Below are 24,240 nucleotides of genomic sequence, written 5' to 3'. Positions count from 1 at the left end.
AGGAGCCCAGAGAAAACGAGCAGAAACAAAAAATCAGGAGAGGATGTTCAAGATAGTCTCAGTCTTTTCAAAATATAACTTTAATGGCAGAGTCAGTTAGCTACTATTCCATAAAGGATTGCCCTATTTTCAAAGAATTTGCAGTGTCTTATACATGTGTTAAAAGATTGAGAAAATAAATTAGAACATTATAATGCACACTTAACACTAAAACTACCGAGCACAATGTGACCTTTAGATAGTTCGGAAGGCACTTAGGGGTTTTTTCAGTACCTCAGGGTATCATTATGAACTCTAATGATTATTGTTCTGTTCAACTGTGGGAGCGTTGGTAGATGGAGAGTTAATTGCCCTCTGGATAAACCAACTTTGACTCTGAATGGGAAGGCTGACTAGGAGCAACAGAGAGGGGGTATCAGGATCCCGGCTCAGGCTAGGATGCCAGCTGACCCAATCAGAGACCTCAAGCCATCAGAAAGAATTAAAACAAACCCCTGTGTGTCTATGCGAGACGGTCACCTAGAGGGAAGTTCAGAGAGCACATCAACCTCCCATCCCAGTATCCTAATATACTAGAAATGATGGTGGCATCAGTACGCATGTTTTTCAAGACCTACCTCTCAATAGCCATGCAAAGGTTCGGATCTGAGTTCATAATGGTCTGACCTACACTTAAAATAAGTTTAATAGAACCAAGAGAAGCTGATTTATAAACTTGTTTCCAAGCCTGAGCCTTCCCTAAGAGGGATCCTCTTGGCTTTAGGAGGGAGCCTAACTGATATTATAGGCATGGGGGCTAAATGGATTGTGTGTCTTCCCTGGGCTCTGGTTATAAGGTCACACCATGCTTGTGAGTTAGCAAGCTGTGAATTCTGTTACTGCCATAGTCAAAGACAACAAGTAAATCTGAGTCAAGGTGTTAGGGGATTGCTCTCCCCAGACTGCCAGATTCGGGCACTGCCATGGCCACTGATGATCTGGCAAAGAACGAGAGCTTTTTCATGACAATCAAGACAGTCGACATGAGAAAAATTCCCCATTGTCCTTACTGAGTGGGATTGCTGGATTTAGAAAGGCATTTGCTGAGTTGCACATCTCCTGATGAGAAGGAAGTGGGAAAAGAGATGTTGGAAAAGGGAAAGGAGCTGGCTGGATGTGGGCCAGGGCTGCTTGCTGCTACCTTGTGCTGTCTGCATGGTGGTGGGTAGCTGTGGTTTTGTTTTCATGAAAATCATCTGGAGTTGGGGGCTAGTCATCATCGTCATCACTGTCATCATTATCCTCTTCATCAGAATTGTCATTGTCATCATCGTCGTCGTCATCCTCTTCATCCTCTTCATCTTCGTTATCATCATCCTCAGTGTTTATCTTCCCAGAAAGCACATCCTCAATCCAGTCTTCCAGCTCCTCAGCTGTGGGCAAGTCATCACCATCTGGAATCTCCATCCAGACACTGTCAGCCTGCGGCCAGAGACAGAATGAGTGAGTGAGTGAGTGAGTGCACGAAGGATCAGCAAGGCCAGGGGGTTCCAAGCAGCTGTGCTGAGTGGGCTCCAGGTCACTTACACTTATCAGGAATATGTGCACACTGTTAAATGCAAATGATTGGTTGCAGAATGGTGTGTGTAGTATCCTGTTTGTGCAACATAAAAGGAAAGGTGTATTCCATTGCATATATATATATTTTTTTTTTTTTTCTATTGTATGTATATATAGCCAGTTAGCAATGTCCTTTTACCCTGTTGGTAGATGTTCAGTCACCTGGGAAATTCTACGTTTCTTTATTTTGTAAACTACTTTTTAAATTAATAATAAGAATAAATAATAATAATTTAAAATTCTGCTTAAGTTAAAACATTTTAAAACAGAACAGTAGGATACAAGGTGAAAAGCAAAAGTATTTCTGGCTGCCCTGACCCCATCCCTAGTCCCATTGGTGGTAGTTTCATGGCTGTCCTACCAGAAGTTTCATATAGATCCTATATATCATATATATCCATATATTCATGAATACACACACACGTACACACACACACACACACACAATGGTGATTGCCTCCATGGGCTTCTGGGCCACAGCTGCCCCATCACCCATTGAGCAATAACAACTTCCGGTGTGGGTTCCCTTGCATAAAGAGACCTTGTTGTTGGGCTTTGGAAGAAAATACAGGAGAGTTTACTTGTGTGGAAAGTTCTAAATAGTCGGTGAACCAGGTTGGGCTGGCTCCATAAGCAAGGAAATGTGCCCATGGAAGAGAACCATGGAACAATAGGCTGGGACTGGCTCAGACTAGGATTGGGCCACACTGGCAAGTCTCCTGAGCTTTGGCAAGGCCAAGGGTCCTGCTCGTTTCACATGGGGCCAGACTCCTATACGTGATCTCATAGTCTGGGCTGCATGGCAGAAAAAACTTTCGAGCAAACTTTCATGAGGTATACTCACATCTGTAACATTCACCACTCCAATCTGTGGCTTGAATAGGTCAATCTTGAAAGTCTTTTCCCAATAGGCAACAAGCTGTAGCAACAAAAAATAAAATTAGACAGCAGGCAGAAGGCATTCCCTGTTAAAGCCACTTTTTGTGGCTGGACCCACCTGCCATCCCATCACAGTGATTAGGTCACCATTGGTTAAAGGTCTCCAAAACAGCTGCGGGCACTGAGGAAATTGAAGACTTGGCCCCAGCGTTCAGCACTTTAAATAAACATGAAAAAAATAAAAAGATGTCATAACACAAACTATGAAAGAATGTAATATAAAAGCTTCTACAGCTGTAAGGAAGAATATTACAGAGATAGTCCAAAGCTGATTCCCAAGTTCCTTGTGGCTCTTTTACAGTTTATGTGTGGTGAAAGAGCCATTTCCCTCCACCTCTCTTTCAATGTCTCACTTAAAAATCCCTTACCTTGCACCACTCTGCTCGTGAGATGCCCGGGAAAGCAGTGGTGCGCTGTAAGTGGGCACGTGAGTAAGAAGAGGGCTTCTTCATTCAGCCAGACTTGGGTTCCATGTGGACTAATCTCTGACTGGGGCAGGACTAAAAAAGTAAGGGGCCATGGGGCTAAGAAAATGGAGATATTCAGTGGTAGGAAGTCTCCCAAACATGGGACTTCCCTGGGGGTCCAGTGGTGAAGAATCCGCCTTCCAATGCAGGGGGTGCAGGTTCAATCCCTGGTCGGGGAACTAAGACCCCACATGCTGCAGGGCAACTGGGCCCTCGTGCCACAACTACTGAGCTCTCACGCCTCAACGAGACAGCCCGCGTGCCGCAAAACTGCAGAGCCCACGTGCTCTGGCGCCCATGCGCCACAACTAGAGAGAGAAAAACCTGCATGCCACAACTAGAGAGAAGCCCGCTAGAGAGAAGCCCAAGTGCCGCAACTGGAGAGAAGCCCGCACGCCGCAAGGAAAAGATCCTGCATGCCTCAATGTAGATCCTGCGTGCTGCAACTAAGACCCAACGCAGCCAAAAAAAAGAAAAAAAGAAAAAAAAGTCTCCCAGACAAATATATGGTCTCATGGGGACTGGGGATAGTCAGGAACTTGGAAATCAGAATAGTCTGAAGATTTCTCATTTGCAAAAGCAAGGCAAACATATAGAACAGGTCAGGAGAAACGTAGACCATCTGCAAGCTTGCATAACCAAATAGTTCAGGTAAACGAGAAATACAACCAGGCAGCAGCTAAACAAACAGCTATAATATATAGGGTCTTATAAGGCCATGACTTTGTTACGCTTACCCAGAATTATGAAATTGGCCTCAGGTGACATGGAATGCTCTGCCTTTGATTCACTCATTCTCTATGTAGGATTGGGTTCCAGGACCCTTGAGATCAATAAAACCCCTCATTTTTGTCTATTTAATCAAAGTTTGATCAGTTGTGACCTATGCCACAAATGATAATTCCTGGAAGAAGATAGAGTTATCATTTATATCCTAATAATAACTAAACTTGTACTGAGTATCAGCAGTTAGCTCAACCTAAAGTCTACTGACTAACAGACCAAGCTTTGGCATCACACAGACCTAGGCTGGAAGAGTATATCTACCACTTACAGCTTTAACCTCTCCAGCTGTCATTCTCTTCACCTGTAAGATAGGGATTATAATAGTCTGTACTTCACAGGGTTGTTGAGAGGACTGGATGAGATGATGCATGGAATTTACCATAGTTCTAGGCAGATAGTATATTAGCTACCCTCATTATCATTACCACTGGGCTCATGTATTGTACAAATTCTCTTTATTCTCTTTAAAACAAAGCATAATCAAGGCTTTCTGGCCATTGATCACTGACCCAGCAAGAGTTTGGGCTTTAAGGACCTGGGAGAACACGCTGAACAAGACAGGCAGGGTCTCTGCCCTCCCTGAGGGTTTTTTTTTTTTTTTCTTGGCCGCGAGGCTTGCAGGGTCTTAGTTCCCCCACCAGGGATTGAACCCGTGCACCCTGCAGAGGAAGTGCAGAGTCCTAACCACTGAACTGCCAGGGAATTTCCAGCAGAGGTTGTTCTTAACTCTACGCAAAATGTTCATCTCTGAACATGTATTACTTAGTAACTCAGGTTGCCTCAGAGCGATGGTCCCCACCCAGAAAATGAAAGAGGTTATAGCAAGGGGTGGTGATGGGGTGAAGGGCAGCTATGGAGCTGCTGGCAGAAGAATTTCACCCAACACCCTTGAGTGGGCCCTGCAGAAGGACTTCTGGCCTCCAGGGAGTGAGAACAATAAGTCTAACCATGTCGGTGTAGGCACCAGGCCCTAAGTTCAATGTTGCCCCAGGGGCTAAGATCTCCCACAGTGGGTGGGGACAGCCACTGAGCTTCTGCAAGTGCCCCTCCTATTTCACATCCTCCTTCGTGCATCCAGGTCTCACACTAAACGCAAACATGAGGCTGTGAAGGTGGCCAAGGACGGGGCCCCAGTCTGAGCCACTCACCAGAGGAAAGTCATCTGGGTCGATCCATACGATGCTCAGGCCAGGGTTGTCCGTGTTGTCCCGAGCAACCTGCTTCAGGATCTCCAGGAACTCATAGCCATCTGAAGCAGGATTCAAGAAGGTTGAGTAAGCCCTGTGCATATATGGCTTCTCATGTGGAGAGCAGGATGCCGTTTTTCCACAGGCGTTTCTTAGGCCATTTGATGCATACCCTCAATTCTAGGATTATTCTATAAAATGAGTCAGATGGGAACTCCAGCCACAAAGCAGCTTATTCAAAGGGAACAATAAATATTTTGAATAAAGAAATTGAAAGTTTCACAGGGAAGTGTCTGGTTGTAACTGAAAGCTAAGTTCCATTTGCTAAATTGCATATGAAAATTGACCAGCCTTGTGTCAGAAAGTGCAACCCCAGAACAGAGAAACTCCTGTCTGGTCCTCAGTGCTCTGTGCCATCTCTTAAAACTGATAATTTATTGATACTATCCCTGAGAGTTCCCCATAGCATTCGCTCTATGGAGCAACAACGTTTAGCCTGGATCCTTAGTTTTCTACAACCTGGAGTTCCTATAACCTTCACACTAAGTGGGCTTCTGATTGGCAGTTGGTTTCAAAGCTTTGAGATAGTAAATAGGGTTCCCTCCCCTCGTCACCATTTCCCTGCATGCCCTGCCATCCCTTTATTCAATTCGAAGCATTCATTGCCCCCCCAGGGGAGGGATGATTCATAAGAAAAGCAGAGACAAGCCTCAAAAGACAAACTCATAGCTTCAAGAGCACAGAAAGCCTAAATCTTGAAGAAGTGAGAAAGATAAACTTTATATCATAAACAAAAATTTTGGAAGAATGTTTAGTAAGAGAAAGGATAGCCTAAACCCTCAGCATCCCTGCCCCACTCCCAGCTAGAAACAAAGAGTTTAGATTCTGGCAAGTCCCTGAGAATAATCTCTGTGCCTGTGTGTATGTGTGTGTGTGTACATGTGTGTGCACGAAAGCAAGCCCATGTGTCCATGTACAGAAACTCCACAGTTTCAGGGAGTCCCAGAGTATAGGGGATTCATGCTTTGTTTTAAAACTCATGAAAATGGAAAGACCTCAGATTCTCTTGGCGAACCCTCTGGTGCAGGAGCACTAGGGCAGAGAAGACCGTAAGGGGGCCCCCACCGAGTTCTCTGTGGTTTTGAGGAACACGGTCAAGGCTAGTGGAGGGGGCAGATCTGAAGAAGTCCAGGGGTTGGGATGAAGGGGACCAGTGGTGACCTTGGCATAAAGCTAGAGTCCAGACAGAATGACGGACTTCTCTGCAGATGCCAGCATGGATAGGTGATGACGGTAACTCTGACCAGATGCACACTTCACCCATCATACCTGAGAACCAGCAAGACACCGGATCCCTAGGGACGGTGGGTGGGGGAGGGGGGACCATTTACTGTCAGACCCAGTTTCCACCATCCAGTGGTAAAATTTAGGTTTAGAAAATAAAGTTGTATCTCTTGCATAGATGAATTTGTGGCCTGAAATTTACCTTCTATATAAGCAACTAACTCACCCACTACTTAGAAATTCAGTACGGCAACTGCTCTTTTTTGTAAAAGTTTCCTTCTTTAGATGGGGGCCCCAGACGTTCTAAGCCTCTCTCTGTGGCCTCTGTTGAACACACCTCTCCTCTCTCCAGGCACCCTAGCCTCTGTTTGGCTACGTGGGGCCTCTTGGGAAAGGTTTTTCTCTGCACTTCCTCATATTTAACATATTCTAGGCAAAATACACACTCTTCTTAGGAGCTCTGCTTTGAGTGGGTGTAGTCTCTTTAACTGTAGCTAAATCACACTAAAGATTCAGACTAGGCCCCCTCAGGCCTCGTTACCTGGAAGACAGAGCCACCCTGCTAGTAGAGAAGAGGGTCGTTATGGCCTGCAGCCCTCTCCAGCAGAGATCCGGGTGGCCTAGGTGATTTTTCCATCTATGCTCTGAACTATATGACAAATTAGATTGTATGACAAACACTTGAGATGGATGGGGCCTTGTGTTTTAGCGCTCATTATCTATTACTGTAGGGGTTGGGGTGGAGGTAGGGATATTCCTCTTGCCGCCTGATGTGTGACCGAGAAAGTCAAGTCCCTCCAGAGTGCCACTGGCTGCTGCTACTTGGACACTATGGATCTTCCTTCTCTGGGTGTGTCACCGTGTCACAGGACAGGGACTATGGTGCCACCTGGGTTATCTGTGGATTTAAGTATCATTATACGCAGACTGCAACAGGGGATTTCTCCTCAACAGCTTCAGTGACTACTTTCAGCAGCCGGGAAGAGATGGATGGCAATAAATAAGGTGATGTTGCCAGTACTCTGGAAGAGGAGAATCACATGTGACAAATCAGAAATTCACAAAGAGGATGAAATTCAGCCACACAGACCCGAATTCAGGTAGAAAGTAAACTTGAAGTGCAAAAGACTAACTCACGTAAAGGGAAGGCAGAAACTGTCTAGGTACAGTGCTGTAGAGGGAGAAGATCTGAACGGAAGCCGAACACATAAGATGGCGCTGTGGTTTTCTGATGGAAAAACCCACATAACGGGATTTATGAATAAGAATGTACATACAGGGATCGTTTCTATGTTTTAGAGCAGGTTTGGAGATAAAAAGAGAAAGATTGAAGGAACAAAAACTGGGTCCTGCAAGAAAAATCAAGTGGATTGGAGTCTTTACATAAACAAGAGAAGTCAAAATGGTGGCTTAATGCCTGTTTTTAAGAATACAAAAAGTTTTTGTGAGAAGGATGTTCTTTGTGTCTATGGAGGAGCAAGGAAAGCTCAAAAAACATGCCCAGAATAAATTAATAATTGAGTTGACATTAAAGCTGGGGAAGTTTCTTCCGGAGTCAAGGGCAGCTTTTTGGTGTTCAGGATGATGGATTTTATAATGGGCATAATCCTTCTGCATCCCTGAATATTTCCAAGAACAGAACAGAACCTGTTCTTTAGGGAGGGAGCCCAGCATGATGTTTAAATACACGGACACTTGGGGCAAACAGTCCAAATCCTGGGTCTGCCATTTAGAGTGTGACTTAGGGCAAGTTATTTAATGTCTTGGTTTCTCAACTGTAAAATGGGGATGATAATAATAGTACCTATTTCATAGAATGACTGTTAGTTAAATGTGTTAGTGTCTCTGTGGCACTTAGATGGTGCCTGGCACATAGTAAGGTTTAGCCATTATTCTTCTGAAATGCTCTGACATTCTTCTGCTTGAATACAAGGAACCTGGCCACCCATCTGTTCATTCAATGCATATGTCTTAAGTGCAATGATCTGGGCACAAGGGGGCGGTTAGACACAGTCTCGGCCCCGTGTGTCAGAGAAGACATACTCCTAGGCAGTTACACCAGGACGTGGTGTGTCATGGAGCGATTCCTTCTGGCCCCTGTTGCTGACTCAGTGACTGAGGTCTGCAGGGGTGGCTGTACCAGCCGGTATGACTATGAGAACCTCGCCTCAGTACATGGTTAAAGCACGGTTTAATTACTTTGTTTTAAAGTCATTAAGCTAATTTGGATATTCCTGATCCAAGGCTCACAAGCCCCATACCTTTTCCCCCATTATTCCCCAGCCTTGAATATAGACCTGTTGGAATGGATTCTCATTCATCTGGGAAAGCGGAATTAAGGCAGTCACACTGGCCTCCCATGGATTCAGTCGCTAACATTTTAAGTTAGAAGTTCAGTTTCCTCTCAGGGACAGCAACTATTTCTCTGTAAAACAGCTGAGCTGGAAAAGGGGCACATCCACTGTGGACCCTCCCTTTTTGCCCAGGAAGGCAGGTGTAGGAAGCCACATTTCACTTTTGTAATTCCATGTGAAGCAGAAGACAGTTCACAGTTGCAATTATATGAATGAATGAATGAGTTTGAAATTAATGACTGTTTCCTTTATCAGTGATATACCCAGCTAAGAGGTCTTTTAAGATTGTGGCCATGTAGCTCTCAAAAGGAATAGCCCATAATTTTTTTCAGAGGTAGGTTAAGAAAAAAGAGGAAATATTATTTAGAAATTTGTAGGCTAGCAGTTATTTCACCATTGAAACTAGAGGACAATTCTCTGCGGTCATTAGTTAGAGAAGCAGCCATTTTCAAAGCCAGAAGGGACTCCCAAACATCCCACAGATTCAGGCAGGTGTATAGCCCCACCCAGAACATTTGTCTGTCTTCTCTCTTGAATGTTTCCAGGGCTGAGCCCCTCGGACCTCCCTAAAGGTCCACTACAGAGTCAATAACCTAGACAGACAAGAGTCGTTTTCTTGCATCCAGCTGAAATCTCCTTTTTTCTCAAGAAGTTCGTCTCCCAACTTCTTCCTTTATGCACACAGGACATTGTTCTTTACATGCAGGAAGTCTGCGATCATGCAGCCCAACTTTGATTTTATGAGTATTTCTTGAGCATTTACTGGCTACTGGCTACTGAGTCCTTTTGTATTTAATCTTCACATCTAGTCCTGATGGAGGTTAGGAAGATGTTTTTAATCTCCATTTTTAAAGAGGATGAAGTTGAGACACAGGGAGAGTACCTGACTTGCCCAGCATCACACGCCAGCAAGTGGCAGAGCCAGGATTCTAACTCAGGTCTTTGGTCTGCAGGTCGAGAGCCGTTTCCACAATCCATCTGTGGTCTCCACATGCCTACCAAAACTGCTGCATCTTCTTGTTCAAGTTTGTGCTTGAGATCCCAGTGCCCAGTGTGAAAGCTTCAATGTGAGGGAAGCGAGGGCAGGGGCATGGGGAGACACTCGGATGGAGCGGGGGACTGGTGGCCGGCCCCTGCCCTCCCCCGGAGTAGTCAGGGTCTCTTCCCCTCCTTCTAACCTGCCACTAAGCCACACACTTCCCAGCTACAGCCTGTTTGGTTGGCTGTCTCAGCGATTTCCCTGAGTGCGCCTGGAATCTCAGAGATGGCCCTAACTAAAGAAGAGGGGCCCGGTGCTGTGAAAGCTGTGACTCTGTCCCTGCCACACGGGCCTGGACCTTGAGATCCCACGACCCGGGGCCGAGGGCTCAGGATGGGCCAGGTTTCCCACGGCGAGCTAGAGACCTCTGGGAATCACATCCTGTGGGAGGGGAAGCCGGTGATTATGCTCTCCTCCTTCCCAGGCAGAGAGAGCCTGGTGGGAATGAGGCTGCACAAGCCCTGGGGGACCAGTTCCAGGCCAGTCGCAGCCGTGTCAGGAGCCAAGCCCTGTCTGGCAGAGACACGTGTGTCTCAGACCAAGCAGTGGCCCCGAAGTAACAGGCCCAGGCCCTCAGCGTGCTGCCCACCCAACTCTCACACCATCCTCTGGACCCAACCTCGGGGACTGGCGGTGCTCATTCTATAAAGGCACTGAAAGACCCTCCCTGCCGCCACACCATGTGCAGTTATGGGACTCGGGGTCTCGCCCCTGGAGACAGGCCTAGGCTTGGGAAGCCGGGCAGTTTGGCCCGATCCTGTGGCTATTGCTTCTATAGCAGACGACACAGATAAGCAGGCATCACGCAGCTTGGAGGTTGTGTCTGGAGTTTGAAGACCCTGCACAGGTCACTTAACCTCTCTGGGGCTTCCATCTCATCGTCTGAAGATGGAGAAAACAGCTCCCTTATTACCTTGGGGGCTCATTGATAATAATGATAACACTGTTATCATGTGTGGCATTTGCAGAAGAAACTGCAAAGATTTTCTGTCTTTCTTTCCCACTCCATCAACATTTAATTCATTTCAAGTGTTAATGGGAGGGATTCATTTTTTCATCGGGCAGGTATGTTCTGAGTGCCCACATGTATTAGACCCAGGGCCAGGTGCTGGGACACAAAGGTGTGGAGGGCAGTCACCTGAGAGGTCCCCTCGCAGAAAGGCCCACTCAGTAAGTGTGGAAGTCTCAGAAAGCTGCGGCATGGCATCTGAAGCTGGGTCCTTTGGGAGCCTAGGGAGGACAAGGTTGAGAGCACCTCGCAGACAAGGCGAGTCACCCAGTCACCTGTTAGAGTTAGACATCCGCTTAGAACAGGGGGACATTGTGTGGGCCCCACGGTCCCGAGATGGCACCTGCGACATCAGAACACCCTGACACTCCTTACTACAGCCCTCCTTCTCTGCTCTGTCTCCTAGCTCTCGGGGCCCAGCATTGGTGGAAAAGTCCAGCGGTACAGCGTTGCAATACAGAGGAGCATAGGTGGTAGTTATAGAGCCTGGGCTTGGGGCTGGACCGCCTGGGCTGGAATCCCAGTTCTACCACTGATTAGTCACGTGACCTGGGGATGCTACTTAACTTCTCCATGCCTTTGTTTCCCTATCTGCATATCGGGGAAGACGATAGTGACAGTACCTACTGCATACAATAGGGCTGCTGTGAAGATTAAATGTGCTGATATTTAAGGGCTGGGAACTACGTTTAGCATTTAGCAAGAACCAAATTTTAAATTTGACAAATCAAATTTAAATTGGGAAGCTCAGTTAAGCAGTTGCCTATTTGAGGCAACAGGTGTCAAAAACATTTTCCAAGAACCCGAGGCCGTTGAAACTCGGTTGGAACAAGGGCTTGGAGACTTTGACTCGGGGCCCCTCACTGGCTGTGTTCCCCAGGCGCAGACGGCAGCCGGTTCGCGCATTTCCAGCTTGTTAGCGCTAATATTGCCAGTACACTTGGAGGATATCCATCCAGCATGCGCTCATGTAGAAACGCCACTTTGTGAACCGTTCATCGACTGTTCTAAAGAAGATGTCAGCCTGACGCAGACACATCTGGGGGCGGCCGGGGAGACTCATTCATTTTCAAACCTGTCAAACAGTAGCTCCGGCGGCATTCTGAGCGCAGGAGCTGAGAGGAGGCTGTGGAAGAGGAAGCCGGGCCGCACCACAGGGCACCGGGCAAGACCAGAGAGCCGGAAATGTCCTTCCCAGCCAGGCCCGCCTGCGGGGGCAAACGGGGATGAGAGCTCACCGCAAAAGAGACCTGGCGATTACGCTCAGGGCCAGAGAGCAGACATTGTCTGCAATCCCTGAACACAAGCTCTCGGCTGGGAATGTCAGAACCGCTGTGAGAGTCCTTGGGAGACCCGGGTCACTCAGACCTTTGTTATTGCTGCTGCTGCTGAAAAATCGTAGATTCCAAATTTGGAAACATCCGTGGGGAGGAAGTTTGACTTTTCTTCACTGATTGGGCGCTCAAGCTTCCAGATGGCTCCGCTAGCTCTCCTCACTCCCTCTTGTTTCTCGTGCTCTCTCGGCTCCCTCCGCCCCCATTCCTTGCAGCAGCTTTGCGCATGCCCAGAGCCTGCAGCTGGCTGGGGAGTCCTGGAGACGGTAGTGTGGTCAGATGGACCACACTGTGCCGCTGTGCCTCTAACCGTGTGATCTCAAGCGCGTCGTTGAACTTCTCTGGGTCTTTCAAATGTTGGAGGTGCAGGGGGTGGTAAAGGACAGCAGAGAGGAAGGAGGGCAGGCTAAATGGTCACTCAGACGTCCTCAGGGGTAGTAACGCCGAAGGGCCGGCAGACACAAGGCAGGGCCTTGTGGTTCAGGGTGTGGCTGGGGAGCCAGACAGCGCTCAGCTTAATCCCAGCTCCACTGCTTCCCAGCAAGTCAGCTGCTCTGGGCCTCAGCTTCATCAGTTGTAAAGTGGGAATAAAAGTAGCACCTCCCACATGGGGTTGCTATGTCACCTAAGCATACAGTAAGTCACCATCATCATCACCTTCTTCCTCAGAATCATAGTGAATTCAGAGGTCAAGAAAGCCTGATAGAATTTGAATCTTGGCTTGGATACATCGAGTGATTTGGGCAAGTCATTTAACCCTTAGGAATCACTTTTCTTATCTGACACTGGGATGATAATTATTATGTATAAATCACAGGGTGGCTTTAGGGGCCAAATAGGACCACCTCCATAAAGCTCACAGCACAGTTCCTCCAGACTGTTAGCTCTTTAAGGAGAGCTGTATTATTTTCCTGGATGTATGACCCGTTTGCTTTGGCGAGGGGTTTGGTTGGCGCAGTGGGCCACATGTAGCTTGTTAGCAAAAGCAAGGTATATGAGGAAGTACTGTCTGGGTAGGAATGAAATTCCTAGTCCTGCAGCCAGGCCCCTCTGGCCCGGTTACACATCAGTGACCTGAGAGTAATGACTGATTAGTCGCAGAGTCAGGGACTTTCACGGCAAAGCCTTTCCCTTTCCCAGCCCTGAGCAGGCCAGCCGCCCCCCCACCCCACCCCGAGGAAAGATGCTGTGAGCTCCTCCCCCTCCCCCCACCCCCAGCGTATTTCTTCCAGCTTCCCAGTAACAAGCCCCAGCTTGGGCTCCTTTGGGGCAAGACACAGCTTCGGGCCCAGGGGTGTTTGTGCAGGGAGGAGGTGGAAGTAGTTTCAGAAGCTTGATTCATTACAGCAGCAATCTCGGTCAAACAGGTTCCTGCAACCTCTCGGAGGCCTCTTTGTTCCATTGTTCCAGAAAGCCAGACAGGCCTCCCCACAATCCTGGGAGGGGGAGGGGAGGGGGGGTGCGGGTGGGGGAGGAAGCACCCTGGAGTCTGGCCAGCAGGCTGCTGCTCATGGCGATCTCATCTCTGTTCACACACCACCAGGGATCCCATTCTGTTTGATTATAGCTTGTAAACCTTGGGCAACTGGCTTCCTTTGCTATTTTCTTCTCCAGGGGCTGAGGGGTGGCCAGAATCTGTGGAAAAAAGCTGGAAGCATACTGGTATTTTTTTTTTTTGGATGCAGACTAGATTTTCTTGAAGAGTTTTTCCAAATCTGCAAGTCAATGATAGGAAAACTGGGACATCAATGAACATTCAAAAAAATTAATGAAAAAAGGGGGAAGGAAGCTTTCAGATAATTTGCAGCATAAATTTGTTTTTCATACAATGGAATATTATTTGGCCCTAAAAAGGAATGAATTACTGATACATACTACATACAGATGAATACTGAAAACATTATGCTGAGTGAAAGATGCCAAGCACAAAAGGCCTCATATTACATGGTTCCATTTATATGAAATATCCAGAACAGTCAAATCCATAGAGACAGAAAGTACATTAAGTGGTTGCCAGGGGGTAGGGGAGAAGGGAATAGGAATGGCTGCTAATGGATATGGGATTTTTCTGAGGTGATGAAAATGTTCTGGAATTAGAGAGTGGTGATGTTTGCACAATTTTCTGAAAATACTGAAACCGCTGAATTGCACACTTTGAAAAGGTGAATCTTATGGTATGTGGATTATATCTCAATTTAAAAAATCGCATGATAAAACATTTGGGTTTCAGTCTGTAAGAAACTATGGAGGCTGATAGTGTGTTACCAAAAAACAAAGCAAAACAAAACAAAACCCAAAAAACTACTGGTCAGACAGTGAAGAATTGGGCTCAGTCTCAGTCAGTCATCTTCCTATCTAATCATCTGCCCACAGGCATTTATTGAGCACCTACTATGTGTCAAGGCATAGGCAAGAACCAGGTATATATTGATGAATGAGACAATCTGTCCCTCCTTCATGGCCTCCCTCTAGCTCATTGTGCCCTCTTGGGCAGTTTGTTGAACTTCTCTGACCCTTTGTTTCCTCATCTGTCCCTATGAATGTATAAGAGGCTGAGGGCCTATGAAAATACCACACAATTGTATCTTACCTGGAACAGTGGTTCCCAAACCCCACGGTGCATCAGCTGTTGCCTCAGAGCCCCGTGAACTGACAGGTGTCTGAAGGTCCTGTTTCAGTCAGCCCCAGGTGGCTTTGTGGCACTATCAGGTGGGAACCCGTGACCAGGAATCTCATAGTCCAAAGCCTGACTGCTTAGCCATCCTAAAGGAAGTTCCCTGCCTTCTCTGATTGCATTCTGGATTGTCCCAGGTCTTCCAAAACACACTTCAGAATCACCACTTACACCTCCCTTTGGGGACCCTTTATTCACAGAGCACTGCTGAAGGGACCCGGCATTTTACCACCTGCAACATTAATTTTTCCTGCACTTCACTTTCCACTGGTGTTAAAAAGAGTGAAAGCAGGAAAAAGTTCCAAAATAAAACAAAATTACACATCCATTTATAGGGTCATTTTGTACTTTAGAAATAAGCTGCTCGTTTTGCCCAGTCCTCATTATTTGGGGGAATATTTTCTATGAAGTTTCCTAAGCACAGACAGTATTTTTCAGACCAAAGGGTACATGATTGTTATTTTAAGGTAGGATTGTGATTCACATAGGCTAGGTCACAACATTGGTAAATGAACTTTAAATGTGAACAGACGTTTACACACACACACATCCTTAAAGCTAGGACGTTTTAATATCCTCAACCTCAGTACTTGGTGTTTCTTCCTAGTTGGGCAGGTAGGCAGAATGAGGTTCAACGTTCTGTTAGCTGCGTGCACATTTGAAAGTGGAGTCGTCACTAACAGGCGACCACCAGGGGGCGCCCGATACCTTGCGGTTGCGAAAACCGGAAGTGACAGAAGAGAGGCTGAGGGCTGACAAAGGTGAGAGGTCAGTCAGGCTTAAGGTGCACAGGAGCAGACAGGGGGCTTCCTACCTGGATCACTCCTCTCTGCAAAGGCCACAATGTGGATCCCGTTCAAATCATCTTCCTATGGGAGAAAAGAATCAAAGTTACTCTCCTGGGTGGAGAGATACCAAGGACAGACTCAGAGGCTGGAATGGAAATGGGAGGTGGTGGAGGGGGGTGGACGCAGGGGCACAGAAGAGCCGAGCAGGGCATGCATTCAGGACAGGAATACTGATGAGCCCCTGATGAGGAATGTGTGGAGTTTGATCAGTGGGTTTGCAAGACAGGAAAACACCAACTGCACACAGACATTAGCACTAAAGGGGCCTCACCCCGGTGGTCTGGTGGGTCCAGGAGAACAGCAGTAAAAGGCAAAATGAGGAAGAATGTGAGTCTGGCTCATCAGGAGCTCTGAGGGCAACAAGCATTCTGGACACAACTCAGTGAGTGCGCGTGTCCGTCTGTGTTCTCAAGAATTCACCGCCAGCAAATATAATCAGCGATATACCAGATTATGGAAACTTCCGAATGCTGCTGACAGATCCTGAAACTGTCCCCAAACAGGCAGCAGACAGGACTCTATGCGGTAAATTAGGATGTGGGTCTGTTTTGGTCACACGAGGATCATATGCAAGTGTAGTGCTTCTCTGTTAAGACATCTCTTATTGAAGAAGCAGAACCTGTGTGGTCAGTAGGGGACGCCTTGCTGACTGTGACCTCCAGGTTGTTTCCTTGGGGTCCTTTCTGCTCTGGAACCCAAGCTTGCCAAAGCAGGATAGGCCTCTAAAACATGTCATGAAAGTGGGAGGCTACAGGGAGAGTCTGGAATTTGGAGTTAGGGAAGGTTGAGGGTGTGACAGTAAAAGTGTGTGTGGATGTGAAGGCTGAGACGAGGTAAAGAGTCTAGAGAGAGTATTTCAAATCCATGGGCAAGCAAGTGGCATTCCATGTTTCTATGTCCTGGGCAGAAAGGACCATATATATGTGCCTTGTGTCTCCTCTGCATTGATTATTCCTGTAGAAGGGGAAGCGGGAGCTTGGAGGGTCCCCTCTTTGGGAAATGTGATCCTCAGAAGACCTGGAGAGGAAGTTGTGTGAGAACAAGGCACCGGGGAGAAATCCAGGTGAATATGATTATCACTGACACCAGCAGAGGGATTCACTGGGCGCCCTGAATGTGTCGTATCAGAATCATCCTAGGGAAAAAAAAGAAACTCCAGGCATCTCAACCCTCCCATGATCTCCGTTTCCATTTCAATTGATTTTAATGCTGGTGCAATCCTATCTAAATGCTAATTTTTTCCCCTTTGAGTTTGGAATGGACAAGAACCTCCAAATAGTCTAAGAGAGATTAAATGGAAAATATTATTATTAAAAGCAAGAGAGTAGGCACTGCCATGGTCAGACTCTCTGGGGAATTGAATTTTACAGATAACACGTGTGTGTGTGCGCGCGCGCGTGCATGAGTGCAGGTTTATTACACAAATCTGACAGCAACCAGGAGGGGAGTCTGAGGTTTCACTATTTTACATTTGCTATTATCGCCAGACAGAATATCCTGATCAGTTCTCATTAGGCTGCCCCGTGTCTCTGTCTCCTGCCATCAGTTGGAAGTAAGCAGTGTTAATTCTGTACATTTCTGTGTGCCCTTCTAGAATGCATTTGGAAATTGGTTTTAGAATTAAGAATCCATATTCGTTTGCTAAGAGGCTGCTTATGATACGGCTGTCACTCCCCAGGCCTGAGGTGGTCCCTGGACGGAGAGCCATACGTAACCCAAAGAAAGAGCCTCTCTCTTTGTGGGTCTCAAAGATTCAGCCCACAAACCTGAATTGAACACCTGCAAAGAGGCAGGCGCTGCTCATTGCCAGGTGTTTTCAGTAATAAACTCACAGAGCAAGAATCCATGTACAAGCCGGTAAGTCAGGGTTACTGAATGAGAATCCAATGTGCATGGGGGGAGGAAGAGCCGAGCTGACCATCCACGGGCCTGAGAACACCCCAGGGGCTTTCTCTGAACCCCACAGCCTTTGCTGCCTAGATCACCCATTTAGTCATCACCTTGCCTTGGAAATAACCTTTTTAATTGCACAAATCTCTTCTCAACCAGATGGCAAGCTCTCTGAGGGAAGGCATTATGGCTTAAAATAATAATGATGATGAAAAATGGAGACAATAATATTTGCCACCCTATGTATCAGTACTTTGTAAATACATTGTTTCTAAATCTCAAATCAAAGTCTTATTCCTAGTCAATGCTTCAAGAATTAAGTGACTTACCTAAAGGCATGAGATGGTACGTGACATAACTGGGATTCAAGCCAGTTCTGTCTGGCCCCAAAGCCCATGCTCTATCTCACTGAAGGGGTCCAGAATAAGCCACTGTGGCATAAAAACTATTTTGGCTGAAGGCATTTGAATTCCTGAAATCTTTTATCTGCCTAAAAGTAGAGCCTCCCCAAAGAACTTGTCATCACTCTAATTTTCTTTTCTCAGAGAGACATTATCACAAAACTATCATATCTGCCATCTCTTCTCCTAAGGGCCCATTTATCTTTCCAAAAAGTCATTTCGTTCTCCCAGAAGTGCTCCTCTGCCCCTACCCCACCCCATTCCCCATTAAGATGGTATATAAGCCCCTCCTTGAATCACGTTTCTTTGTGAACACGCATGCATAAATAGCTAATTAAATCTGTTTTTTTTTTTTTTTCTCTTGCCAATCTGTCTTTTGTCAGTTTAATTTGTAGGCCCTAAGAAATGAACCTAAGAGGGTAGAGGAAAGATTTTCCTCCCTGACATTACAAACAACAGTAGAATGGGCTCCGTAAATCTATTGTCTCTCCACAGGCTTTGCAGAAGATGTTGCAAACTCTGGTCAGTGGCTCTTACTTAAGTTGAAAGAGGCCAAGAAGGGGCTTTTATGCAAAGTGTCTGAGCACCAGATCCCCCAAAGAAGTGGAAGTTTGGGAGTTACTTTGGTGAATACCTCACTCTAGATTCCCTAGCACTTTGTATGTCCCTTTGTCATAGCAACAAGCATACTGGGCTGGTGTTGTATTATTAGGACTGTTTCATCTACTCAACCTTGAATTCCTAAGGACAGGACAGCAAGGCTTATTTTTATAACCTCCGTACTTAGCACAATGTAATAGGTTCTTCTTAATGTTTATTGACTTTAAAAAAAAAAGAATATAGTGATAAAAATCTTACATACCGCTTGAAGAAAATTAGCAAATATTAGAGATACCAAGGAGAAATGAAACATCAATTACCCACCAATCAGATAAATTACCATTGTTCATATTTAACTCTGTTTCTTTCCAGTCTTGGTTGAATGTTTGCTCTCATGTTGAATGAAGAGATGCAAAGGAAAAAAAGAAGCAGTTAAAGCTGTCAGACTCCCTAACTAAGGGGCAGTGAAGTGGTGTAGGGGCTCATCTGGAGGAGATCTCTGCCCCCTCTGGTAACTACTTTCCTATTGCAACCAAGGGAAGATTCTTTTAGAAAGAACTGCTGACTCCCATTTCTGTGGGCTTTTGCTAAGGACTCTGGCTGACCACTTGCTAGGATGGAGAGCTGATGGGAAGGTGGAGTCTCAAAGAGGAAGGACAGGTCAGCATTGGGTCTGGACCGCCCTGCTCTACCTTGACATTCTTTGAATATTCTAAATAAATAAATAAATAGCTGTCTGATTTTCACACAGCAAATATTACTAGGCATAATGTTTTTAGGAATAATAAGTTATGTGTTTTCTATGATTTGCTGCTTTAAAAACCTGTAGAGTTTGGGAGAGAAGAAGGTCAATAGTTGCTTTAGCTCTACCTAGTTTTACTATTTTATTTAAATATCTTGCAGTGTCTAAGGACGTGGGTATTGAAGATAAAGACTTTTAAGTTCATGAGCTGGTCACTTTCCCCAACATGTGGCGTTTAAGTTGCTATGGCCAAGTAGCCCATGAAGATGCTGCTTTGGATGTGGGCACATGTGGATGGGGTGGGGATAGGCAGAGGGGTTCCCCAAAGAGCCTTCTGACAGACTGATTTCTGCTCCTCCTTTTTCAGGATGTGAAGATCACCCTGGATGGCCTGTCTTGCCCTCCCTCCCTAGTTGGAGACTTGGATGAGGGGCTGACTAGGTCTGGCTAGGGCTTCCGGGGAATCATGTGGGTATTCCATGATGGGGTGTTGGAAAGGAGTCAACCAGTCTGGTTGCCCTTTTCTCTACCTGGTTAACTTCAATACACAGCCCTTTCCCAACTAGAAAACAATTGAATATATAATAATGTGAGCCATCACTGTTATCTTATAGTATAGCAAAAGCTGTAACTTACTAAGTGAAAAGAAAGCAGAGAATGGGTTCCAGTGAAGCCAGGCAGTGAACTTTCTTTCTGAACATCTACCTCCGATATGGGAGAGAGAGCATTTCTTCAGGGCAGTGTGGAGGATTAGGGGTGTCTGTGGTCAGAAGGAGGGGACAGGACATCTCCCGCTATGGTGTGGAGGTTTTGGGTGTGATACTGCTGTGTCAGTGAGGAAAGGCCTGAGAGAAGGGTTCTACAATTTTGCAGTGTCTCCCTTCCAGGAGCCTAGAGACTTATCTCTTAAGAATGAACAAAATAAGAAGAAGAAGTAAAGATAAAGTCATAGCAGAACAGAACAGTAATAATCACTCTTGATTTAAAATGGTACCTTGTGTCATGAAAGACAAAACCCAACAACCTCTTCCACATTAAAGGCAACTGAAGAAACATAACAACCAAACATAAGCCTGTGATCCAGGATTGGATCCTGGGCCAGGAAAAAACAAATGTTTTCTCTTGCTATAAAGGATATTAGTGACAACTGGTCAATTTAAACATGGAATTGTATTAGTATTAATTTCCTGATTTTGATAAGCATACTATGATTATGTAAGAGAAAGTTCTTGTTTTTAGACAACTTCTGAAGTATATAGGAGCAAAGGGGAATTGGGTCTGCTACTTACTCTCAGACAGTTCAGGAAAAAATCTGTATATCTAGCAAGAGAGTGTGTGATAAAGCAAAAGGAGTAAAATGTTAACATTTGGGGAATCTGGGTAAAGAGATCATGGAATTCTTTGCACTATTTTTTATAAGTCTGAAATTGTTTTAAGTGAAAATATTTTAAAAAGGAATATTATTTTCAAAGCACTGTTATATGCTTTTTGTTATTTTTAAATCTAATAATGAGACCTCCTAAAGGTTAAGTTTTTGAAAGGTTTAAATGTTAGGAAAAGATATTTCTATTGTGCTGTGTTGTTCCTCAATAGTCCACTCCTCTGGACCAGATCATTTGCCTTCGGTGTGAAATGTTTGTTCTACCTTCAGACATCCAAAGAAGTTACGTGCCAGTAAAACAGAAAGTGTCAAGTTACTCCACGGTTCTGTTCATCTGTCACTTTAGACTCTGAATTACAGAGTAAATATATGCTTCCATGTTAATCCCTTTCTGCCCCCTCCCCGCCAGAATGTTGCCTTATGGGGACATGGCCCACTCTAGGAGGTATACTGGAGAAATGAGATTTGGCTCCAGGTGGTCTAAATTTAAGTCCCAAGATCTAATGCTTATTAGTTATGTATCCGTGAGTAATTAATTTAATCTGTATGATTGTCAGTTTCCCCAGGAAGCTAAAATAATACTTGTTCTATGTCACTTTCTAGAACTGTTGAGAGATCCAAGTAAAAGGATGCATGAAATGCTTTGAAAAATGCTCCATAGACTTTGGTTGTTACTGTTTACAGAATTTTGTATAAAGCTGGGGGGTGGGGGGGGGGGAGTGTATCTCCAAGGCCCTCTTTCTAATGCTATTTGACCCACCTTACATCTTGTCTGTGATACAGACCTAGGGGACAGTCTGACTCAGCGTTTTCCGGTGCCTTGAGTTGCTATTTACAAAAACAGCTACCATGCATTAATGGAGTACCCGCTATGTCTGGGTTCTTCACACCTTTCATCCTTACAAAAAGCCTGATTTTAGATACAGAAATTAAAGCTCAGAAAGACCACGTGACTTGATCTAGGATGCAAAGCTACTAGGTGGCAGATTGTGGGCTTGAGCTCAAGTCTGTATGTAACTCATGGTCTGAGCTCCTTCTACCATGTGACCTTGGGTCTCTGGTGGCCAGTGAATGAAAGCCAGTAGAAACTCTAGGAAATGAACTCAGAGATAGAGTAATTTTGCCTACTGGCCAGCCCAGAAGAACTGGGTTGTAACTCAGTGTGATATTGTCCACATTTCAAATTCTCCACCATCCAGACATCCACTCCAGGCAAATAAGACTTGGTTTGAGTTTTGGAACTCAAAGGGGTATTCCTCCTGGGGAATGTACCCATCTCTACAAAGCAGAAAGAGTTTGCCACTTTCTTACCCATGTTTCAAACATATCTTCTGGGCGCAAGCGACGTAGAGTGGGTCTGAAAAAAAAAAAAGATGAGCTTTCATGAGTAGGGATTACCTCGGCTGACACCAAAGTCTCAGCACAGTGAAATGTAGAATGAGATGTTGGTCCATTTTCAAGAGTGTCTACATACCTGTTTTCTCCCCTAAGGAGACAGAGCAGATTGACCCTGTTGTGTCACACACAGAGCTGGGCCTAAAGCTCTCAGCCTTTTCATGGGCCCATTTGATCCAAGGATTATAAAGTCTATTACAAATAATGGGTCAGAGGGCACGGAGTCAGCTCACTCCCAGGCCAAGAAGCCATTTCCCTCCTCACATACAGCTGCCACTCCTGAGAACCCAGAGCAGGCCCAGAATGAGGAAACCCAGGAGAGAAAACAACCCAGAACTACAGTTGTTTTATCACCAGGGTCATCCATCAAAAGCCCTTTAGGGATGTTCGGAGGAGCAGGTTGGATCTATCTTTTGCTCATGGTTTCATTTCTTTTTGAATGTTGACAGATACTGTTAGAAATGTTGATACTTGTTCCTCCAAGTGCTGCATCCCTGTAGGGACCAAGCTGACTGGGTGATGGAATCATGATGCTCCAGGTTCAATGAACCTATGTGAGCATGTGGAGGGGAGGGTGGGTGGGTGAGAGGGTGAACCACCACCATATTCCATGTTCCAGTATTGTCCCTCCCTTAAGAGCTGGGGTCAGCAAACTACAGCTGGTGGGTCAAATCCAGCCAATGGCTCCTGTTTTTATAAATAAACTTCTTTTGGGACACAGCCACACCCATTTGTTTACATATGGCCTGTGACTGTTTGTACACTATAATGGTGGAATTGAATATTTGCAGCAGAGACCATCCGGCCCATAGAGCCTGAAATATTTATTATCTGGCCCTCTGTAGAAAAAGCTTATTGATCCATGCTAGAGCTGGTGGTATCAACTATTCCTCTCCCAGAAGTTCTATGCATAAAATGTTCATCCTTGACTAAGTTACAAAACTACCCTGGGCCCAATTCCTTGATCTGTAAAATTAGGATGATAACAATTACCCCATAATGTTGAAGAGTAGGTAAAATAGTTTCCAAAAGCACCCAGCATAGTACTTTAGGAGGCTGCCACTAAATCACTATCATTATCATTGTAGAATTTACTTACATCCTACTGTATGAGGTGATTTCCTCACTGCAGGGAGGTGATCTAACCTTGTTTGCAAGTGTAGACCCATATTCAGAAAATATAGCAACATCCTTGCCACTGATCAATGACCAACAAAGCCACACCACTGAGTTCAGTTCTGCTGGGTTACTAACTCCAGGTTGTTGCCCTTGGGGGTCTGAAATGGTAGGACTGAAAGGCTTTTCTCCATCTCCCAGGCCCTGGATCCCCCCTGCCCCCACCCCTGCATGCCATCTGGGACACCTTTGATGCTCCTTCACAAACTCCACAAGCTCCTCTTCTGTGTAGGGTTTGTCAGGGATGGCAATGGGCTCGTCCATAAATGGCTCATAGAAGTCAACCTCATTCATCTTCAAGGACAATTTCTTTGCAACCTGTAACAGAAGTAAGACAATAGTTTCCTTGAACACTAGTCTAGAGCAGCAATGGGTTGTCCAGCTACAAGTGTGTGTGTTCTCTGCAAAAGACATGAAAGTGTATGCATGGTTTCAACTTAAACATTGAAATGATAGGAACTCATCACCTAACTCATTGGTCCACCTGGCTGGACCAATCTCCTTTTGTGATCAAAGGACAGATAGAAAAAAACTTCTCTGGCAAATGAGATCCAATCAGGGCCAGAGAGCAGTCAGAATGAAAGGTGGGAAATTTAATTCCACCATCACCGTCACTCTACTGTATTTGCCAGGGGCTGGAGGAGGAAGCAAATGTCCACAGATCATGGTCAGTGTCCTGGGATGTATGGATTTCATTGAATCAGTTTTGATAGAACAGGCAATTGACAGAAACCATTTAAAGCATACAGGTACTCAGAATCAGAGGCCAACCCAGTAATCTGTCCTCGATCAGCTCATAAACCCTAATTGCTATTTTGGTTGAAGCATTGGCCCAAGGGTTGTCTCTCAGTCCTGGGCTTGTTTTATGGTTTCTCAGGCTCTGGGAACTGCCTGGTTAGTTACCTGTCAGCAGGTGACCCACCATCCTGGTTTGTCCAGGGTGGAGGGGTTTCCCAGGATTCAGACTTTCAGTGGTAACACTGGGATAGTACCCAGCAAGCTGGGATGAGTTGCTCACCCTGTACCAAATAAAAAGCATGGGGAGCCAGCCCATAGCCTGGGAGCCATCTGCGCTCTCCATTAACGTGGCCACGCGGTCTGGTCAGGGCAGAACGCTTGCTGTGTTCGCCTGCAG

At 45.7% G+C, this 24,240-nt stretch overlaps 1 protein-coding gene across 1 annotated transcript in view; it reads right to left on the bottom strand.

Annotated features, from left to right (window-relative positions):
• Window positions 1-1,248: 1,248 nt before the first annotated feature.
• Window positions 1,249-24,240, bottom strand: part of CASQ2 (calsequestrin 2) — a 61,102-nt gene continuing 38,110 nt past the window's right edge. Inside the window, exons 6-11 of the mRNA XM_061186126.1 lie at window positions 23,293-23,423; window positions 21,846-21,891; window positions 15,487-15,541; window positions 4,940-5,040; window positions 2,444-2,518; window positions 1,249-1,461 (exon numbers count right to left, since the gene is read on the bottom strand). Coding sequence (XP_061042109.1) covers window positions 1,249-1,461; window positions 2,444-2,518; window positions 4,940-5,040; window positions 15,487-15,541; window positions 21,846-21,891; window positions 23,293-23,423 — 621 coding nt within the window. The remainder of the gene's footprint in view (window positions 1,462-2,443; window positions 2,519-4,939; window positions 5,041-15,486; window positions 15,542-21,845; window positions 21,892-23,292; window positions 23,424-24,240) is intronic.

The sequence above is a fragment of the Eubalaena glacialis genome, chromosome 3, assembly GCF_028564815.1.
Source record: "Eubalaena glacialis isolate mEubGla1 chromosome 3, mEubGla1.1.hap2.+ XY, whole genome shotgun sequence".
NCBI classification, from domain to species: Eukaryota; Metazoa; Chordata; class Mammalia; order Artiodactyla; family Balaenidae; genus Eubalaena; species Eubalaena glacialis.
The sequence above is the reverse complement of the archived record's forward strand: the minus strand, read 5'-3'. Positions and strand labels throughout refer to the sequence as shown.